This window comes from Nicotiana tomentosiformis, chromosome 5, assembly GCF_000390325.3.
Source record: "Nicotiana tomentosiformis chromosome 5, ASM39032v3, whole genome shotgun sequence".
NCBI classification, from domain to species: domain Eukaryota; kingdom Viridiplantae; phylum Streptophyta; class Magnoliopsida; order Solanales; family Solanaceae; genus Nicotiana; species Nicotiana tomentosiformis.
In genome coordinates this window covers 28,243,739-28,251,353 of record NC_090816.1, presented here as the reverse complement: position 1 = coordinate 28,251,353, position 7,615 = coordinate 28,243,739, and the positions used below count along the sequence as shown (strand labels likewise).

Genomic DNA, 7,615 nt, shown 5'->3' with positions numbered 1-7,615 from the left:
TACTCACGAATTGAAAAGTCTGCAAAGAAAGTTAGCATACCTTAGGAGATTCATCTAAAACCTAGCTGGGAGGTGCCAACTATTCAGTCGTCTTATGAAGAAAGGTGTCCCTTTCAAATAGGACCAAGGGTGTAGCAATGCCTTTAAGAGCAATAAATCCTACTTGATGAAGCCTCCGATTTTAGCAGCCCCTATACTTGGAAAGTCGCTGATACGATATGTTTCAGCACAAGAAAGGTTTGTTGGAGCGTTGTTTTCCCAAGAAAATAGTGAGGGAAAAGTAAACTCTCTTTACTACTTGAGCAGGATGATGACACCAAACGAGCTGAATTTATTTGCCAATTGAAAAGTTGTGTTTGGCGCTAGTTTTCTCAATTAAAAAGTTGAAGCACTACTTTCAAGCTCATATTATTCGTCTTGTTTCTAAAGCAAATCCCATCAAGTTCATGATGTCAAAACCTGTTCTTAGTGATCGACTAGCGAGATGGTATCTACAACTTCAATAATTCGAGATTTTGTACATCCCTCAAAAGGCTGTAAAAGGACAAGCATTGGCAGACTTCTTTGCAGATCACCCTATACCTGATGATTGAGAGCTAACTGACGAACTACCTGATAAGGACGCAATGGTCATTGAAGTTCAACCTCCATGGAAGATGTACTTTGATGATGATGCACATCGCGGAGGAGCCGGTGCTGGTGTAGTATTTGTCACTTCTCAAGGTGAAGTTGTGCCCTACTCTTTTATGTTGACACAGATCTGCTCTAACAACGTTGCTGAGTATCAAGCACTAATACTCGGGCTTAAAATGGTTGTTGAAATGAAGCAGTTGTAATTGCAAGTCTTTGGTGACTCTCAGTTGGTGATCAACCAGCGTTTAGGTAGTTGTGAGGTCAAGAAACATGCGCCCATATCTTGATTATGCTAAAGCATTAATGGGATGGGTCGGTGACGTGACTATTCAACATGTTCCAAGGAAAGAAAACAAAACGGCCGATGCTTTAGCTGCCCTAGCTTTATCGTTAACCCTGCCCGATCAAACGCAAGTTATTGTCTGCCAAAAATGGGTAGTACCACCGCCAAATGAGGTTGAAGGTGAAGGAAATGAACTCAAGCATCTTGTCGATGTTTCTAAAGCTGAGAAAGAAGATTGGAGACAACCCATTATCGACTACTTAATCTATGGAATACTTCCAGAAAATCCGAGGAGTAGGACTGAAATCCGTCATCGTACACCTCGCTTCCTTTACTACAAAGATACTCTATACAGAAAGTCATTCGAGGGAGTACTCTTGCGATGCTTAGGGGAAGATGAAGCACTCCAAGCTTTACAAGAAGCACATTCTGGGGTATGTGGGTCACACCAATCTGGACCAAAGCTCCACTTTCATATAACAAGGATGGGATATTATTGGCCACGATAGAAGATGCAAGGCTTGCCAATTCCATGCAAATTTTATTCATCAGCCTCCCGAAGTGTTGCACCCGACTGTTGCATCCTGGCCGTTTGACGCTTGGGGATTGGATGTTGTTGGATCACTGCCAAAGTCCTCTGGTGGGCACCTATATATCTTAGCTGCAACTGACTACTTCTCAAAATGGGCTGAAGTTGTGGTTCTTAAGGAACTAAAGAAGGAAAATATTGCAAGTTTCAGCCGAGTAAACATAATTTATCGCTTTGGCATTCCTTAACGAATAATGGCAAGCCATTTGACAATAGGTTGATGAACAAGATTTGTGATCTCTTTGGCTTCAAGCAACGTAACTCTTCTATGTACAATGTTGCCGCCAATGGTCTAGTTGAGGCATTCAACAAGACTCTATGCAACTTATTAAAGAAAGTTGTCTCCAAATCCAAACGAGATTGGAATGACCGTATGGAAGAAGCTCTGTGGGCATATAGGACAACTCACCGCATGCCAACACAAGCGACCCCTTGTGCACTCATTTATGGAGTTGAAGTCGTCTTACCACTCGAGCGTTAAATACCTTCATTATGATTAGCTAGTCAAAAAGGGATCACTGATGAAGAAAATGCTCGACTTTGATTAGTAGAGTTGGATGCTCTTGATGAGAAAATATTGGAAGCTTAACAGAGTCTTGAATGTTATCAAGTTCGATTGTCTCGCGCCTTCAATAATAGAGTTCGCCCAAGATCCTTTCAAGTAGGAGATCAAGTCCTTACCGTGCGAAGACCCATTATTACTTCCCATAAATTAATAGGGAAGTTCACTTCAAAATGGGATGGGCCATATGTCGTGCAAGAAGCTTATTTAAGTGGAGCCTAAGAGCTGGTTGATGCAGACGGCATGAGAATCGGCCCTATCAATGGCAAGTTTTTGAAGAAGTATTATACTTGAAGTTGCAACGCTCCTTGATGCACGAGCCTAAAATGCATGTTCCTACACTCCTGGCCCGCATGAGTCTAAACTGTGTACGGCCCACCCAAAAAAAAGGTCTACTAGGTTGAAAACCTCTAAAAAGGCAGCTTAGGCTAAAGTTAGGACATAAGAATATTAAAAAAATTAAAAAAATTTAAAAAAATCACCCATTCTGAACTACGGTATGACTTGATCCTCTTCACCGAGGTACATAGGCAGCTTAGAGTTTCATTTTGAGTTTAGTCGCATAAGTTCAAAAGATACATGTTACCCCAATCGTTATTCGAAGGGAGAATGATGGAATATAATCCACTTGATTGGAACTTAAAAATCGGGCTTACATGAACTTTGTGCCTTATCAAAGATTGGTGGTTCAATTGGGGCAAGCCACCATAGCAAATTGGCATCTCCGATGGATGGATGTAGACTTTTAGTAGAAGGCCAAATCTTTAATTTGAAGTCCTCAAGTTCGCAGGTCTTCAAGTTGAATTATATAAGCCCTCCAAATCTTCAAGTATGTCGCTCTTTAAGTTAAATTTTGCACGTCCACTGCCTTTCAAGTTGAAGTCTGCAAGTCAGCCAAACTTTAAGTTAAAGTATTCAATCCCTCCAAGTCTTCATGTCCGTCAGATTTCAATTTGAAGTCCTCAAATTTGTAGGTCTTCAAGTTGAATTATTTAAGCCCTACAAGTCTTAAAGCCGAAGTCTTCAAGTCTACTAATTTTTCAAGTTGAAGTTTAAAAGTCCACCACTCTTCAAGTTGAAGCATAAAAGTCCACCAAATTTTCAAGTCCGTCAAATCTTCGAATTTGTTGGTCTTCAGGTTGAAATCTGCAAAGTCCGCCAAGTCTTCAACTTGAGGTTTTTTAATTTGCCAATCTTAAGGTGGACGTTTAATTCCCTTTGCACCTTAAGTTGGTCTCTTTGCGGGTTTGTCCTTAAAAAGGAACTATAATTTTTCAATCTTAAGGTGGAAGTTTAAATCTCTTTGCACCTTAAGTTGGTCTCTTCACGGGTTTGTCCTTAAAAGGAACTATAATTTTTCAATCTTAAGGTGGACATTTAAGTCCCTTTGCACCTTAAGTTGACCTCTTCGCGGGTTTGTCCTTAAAAAAAACTATAATTTTTCAATCTTAAGGTTGACGTCAAAGTCCTTTTTCACCTTAAGTTGGTTTCTTCGTGGGTTTGTCCTTTATAGGAACTATAATTTTTTAATCTTGAGGTGGACGTTGAAGTCTCTTTGCACCTTATGTTGACCTCTTCACGGGTTTGTCCTTAAATGGAACTATAATTTTCAATTTTAAGGTGGACGTCGAAGTCCCTTTGCACCTTAAGTTGACCTCTTCGTAGGTTTGTCCTTAAATGAATTATAATTTTCCAATCTTAAGGTGGACGTTTAAGTCCCTTTGCACCTTAAGTCAGTCTCTTCATAGATTTGATCCTTCTATATGTTGTCATGAATTTGATCCTTCTATATGTTGTCATGGATTTGATACTTCTATATGGTGTCAGGGATTTGTCCTTTACATGCTGTCATGGATTTGTCCTTCCATATACTGTTATGGATTTGTCCTCCATGTTGAAGATTTGTCCTTCTATTTTTTTTGCCACGAACTTTTCCTTCTATGTGCGTCTAACATTGTTGACGAAGAAATCTCCATTGCCTACAACAACAAAAAGGAAGCAGCAAAAAAAATATAAGTACAAGAAAGATAGTTACCTGCTAAGGCGTGTCAGATTCAAAAATTGAGTTCAAAGTAATGCCTAGAATAATCTGGCATGATTCTTTACATAATTTTTGGTGAGAATGAATCTCTCTGAGTTTATTTTCTATCAATTAAAATGGTTTCAATTTCGACATTCCAACATTGAGATACAGAGGTTTTGGTGAAGCCGCGATAATCTGAAACTGTTGGCGCGTTAGAATGTAGAGCCGATTTTTAAAAGTCATCTAGAATGATCCTAAAAGTGTTTAATACTTAATTCTGGATATGTTGTAGATCTTGGACTCTAGTTTCTGATAAATCAAACAGTTTGCGATTCTGAGGTACCTACATCAAGATATAAAACTTTTGGTGAAGTTGCGATAATCTGAAATTGTTAGCGCGTTAGAATGTAAAGCCGACTTCAAAATATTATCTAGAATGATCCTGGAAGTGTTTACTCCTGAATTTCGGATATGTTGTAGATCTTGAACTTTAATTTCTAATAAATTAAACGGTTAGCAATTCTGACACTCCTAGCTAAAGATATAAATTTCTCAGCGAGAGGGCATAAAGCTGGAAAGCAAGTGTGGCAAACATAAGGAGAGAATTCAAAATAGCGTTTCAAACAATCTAAAAGGATTTTGTCCATGATATCTTCAGGTGTTTCAGAAATCGTAGTTTTCTTTCCAATGGAATAGATGGTTCGCGATTCCGACACCTGTAGCTCGAGATGTGAATTTTTTCACAAGAGTGCATAAAGCTGAACAGCAAGTTCGACAGACAGACCGGTTAATTTTCGGAAATTGCTGCGGCTAATCCATTAGGAATCCTTCCATGATATTTTGCGAATTTCCTTATCTCTGAGTCTTCTTTCCAGTGGCGCAGACGGCTAGTGATTTGGACGTTCCTAGCTTGAGATATGTGCGTTCGAATTACATTATGCAGTGCTGTACAGTCAAAATGACAGACTTGTGCATCACTTTCGAAAGTTTATTCCAACTTGTCCTGATAGTATTTGGCCCTAAATTTTGGATATGTCATTGTGGTGCAAGTTTTGATTCTGTAGAGCTAAGCGGATTGCAGTTTAGAAACTTGTAGGTCGAGATACGATTTTTTCATGCTATGAAGTCAAAGCAGCAGAGACCACCAGGTGCTTGCTCGCCGAAGTTGGAAGGCCTACTCCGGTTATCCTCCTCGCCAACCTGCAAAGATATGATAGGGCACATGTTCGCTCGGCAATGATGAAATACTGTCTCTCCAAGCCTTCAAGAGTAGGGATTTTGTCGAGATTGAAAGGATACTTCATGTGACTCTCTCGCCAAGCCGCAACAAAGAGAGTGTTTCGCTGCAAGTCATATAGGCATCTCGTGCATCTCCTTAGGCATATCGAAGACCACTGGTACTCTCTCATAAGCCTTAAAAAAAAAAACTTTGAAAGTTCTCGATGCTAACAACACGAAGTTTCTGTAGATACGGTACCAGCGATACGAAGCTGTTATTATAAAATCCTGAGAAGCTTTGGTTTGGAATCTTTACAAGAATTTTCCATTGGCCACCTTGAAAAAAAAAGAAGGGGAAGTCAGCATGAATATAAAGTGAGCAAAGAAAGGTTAAGATTAGGAAAATAAAGTCAGCATAGAAGCAGAAGTTGAAATCGAGAATCTGCATCTCCGTCCTCGACCAATAACCCATGTGTTAAGTCCCCAACATCACATTCGTCAAGCTTCAATATCGACCATCATTATTTTGCCCGCGATGTATCCTTTAGTTTCATCGTCAAGAAACTCACGTTTATCTCCAACAGAATCGGCGTCACATTCTTCTTCGGTGGACTACGGACAGCAACAGGGATCTCCAACCAAGATACCAGGAGGATTAAAGGTCGCTACTTATTTTTTGCGCAGCATCCAACTTCAGAAGGAGAAGGACGCTAGAAAAAAATGGACCATCACTCCTGCATCCAACGAGGCACACGGTAGCTGTGGAAGGCTGAAAATTGAGTTATGGTACAAGGATAGGTCTGAATCCCTTTTTATAGGCGCAGAAGTTTACTTGTAATCTAACTCAGAAGTAGCTCCATGGGTTATCAAGAGTATTAATTCGAATCCGAATGAAATATGGTAACAACACACGCATTGACGTGAAGTTTGCGGAACCGATAAAATTGCAATTTTAGTAGCTTATCTTTCTCAAGCGGTGGAGTTGTGTCTAATGCTAAGTCTTTAAACCAATTTATGAGAGCAAAGTCCAAAAAGAAAAAAAAGAAAAGGAAATGAATGGCTTAAAGCCACGTAACCACTGTGTTGTAACTGATTTACTGTGGGGAGCTGTAATGTGCACTAAAGATATTGATTTGTTCTTAAAATCAAGTGGAGCCAAATTCTCCTACTTACAGTTCCAAGAATGATCTAATAAAGTCCCTATAAATAATCCTAAAGTGGAAGTTGGACATTCATATACGTGCAGATATGCGCTAATTAAACATATGAATTGTATTTGGGACTTTGCCAATTTTTCAAGGAGAATTCCGGCTAATTAATTAACTGTGTGCAATTTTAAAGTGCCAGTTAGTGAGAAATATAGTCAAGCAAATATCTAAACTATAAGATTTTTGGCTCTACCGGTACTTCAAATTTCGTTTTTTCGGTTGATCAAGTCTACACTTTAAGGAACTTTGAAGTATGAGCATTTGTAGGCATATAAATTTTATTAAAATTAAATTCATAAAATAATTTGGACTATATTTTAAATTTAAGATATATTGATCCAAATAAATATTATGGGCTGATATAATTGAATTAATTATATAAGTCCAATATATATATAGATTAAATAATTAAGTCTGAATCAATTGGGCTAGCCCACTTAGTTGGGCTACAAATAATGAGCTCATTTCATTAAACCCAAGATATCATCTTCAAAGAGGTCCAGTTTGGTGCAACACGTGAAATGACGTGGCACACCAAGTCAAACAGAAGAGCCAATAAGATTGTGCCACGTGTCAAAATGACAAGGCATGCCAAGTCAAATTAAAGGGCCAATGAAACCGCGCCACATGTGTAAGTGACATGTTCTGGCCAATCAAATGCGGCATTGTCACACTTCAATTTGATTGGTCGAAAAGAGTTTGTTCTTATCATAACTCTTCCCTCCCACAACTATAAAAAGGGATTTTAATAACCGAAAAAGACACCAGAAATTATAACAAGAAGCAAGAGGGAGCTCGTGAATCAAACGCTGCAGATTTCTCCAAAAGCTACAAGCATCAAAGTGTTCTAAGTATTAAAAGATCAAGAGGAAGATTCAAGAACAAGTTGCAAGCCCTTGGATTAAAAATATGTCAAGATCAAGATCAGGGTTCAAGCACTTGGATTAAAATAAAATTCAAGATTGAGCTCGAAGGCTCTTTTATTTACTGTTGAAAAGTAGAATCAGAGGAATCATAAAGATTGTAACACTCAAATTACTTGAAATCAAATACTACGATTGTTGCGATATTTTCGGTCTTGATTTTATTTTCTCAACGC

General features: G+C 38.7%; 1 protein-coding gene and 1 long non-coding RNA gene across 2 annotated transcripts; one reads left to right on the top strand and one right to left on the bottom strand.

Annotated features, from left to right (window-relative positions):
• Nucleotides 1–903: 903 nt before the first annotated feature.
• LOC138892080 (uncharacterized) lies at nucleotides 904–1,693 on the top strand. The gene is made up of 2 exons (XM_070175774.1): nucleotides 904–1,350; nucleotides 1,469–1,693. Exons 1-2 carry the CDS (start codon nucleotides 904–906, stop codon nucleotides 1,691–1,693), a joined length of 672 nt encoding a protein of 223 aa, XP_070031875.1.
• A 2,998-nt stretch (nucleotides 1,694–4,691) lies between these two features.
• On the bottom strand, nucleotides 4,692–6,457 carry LOC117273700 (uncharacterized). Its single transcript, XR_004503730.2, has 2 exons — nucleotides 5,878–6,457; nucleotides 4,692–5,644 (listed from the first exon to the last, which is right to left on the bottom strand). It is a non-coding gene; the product is annotated as an uncharacterized lncRNA (long non-coding RNA).
• Between the last annotated feature and the right edge of the window lie 1,158 nt (nucleotides 6,458–7,615).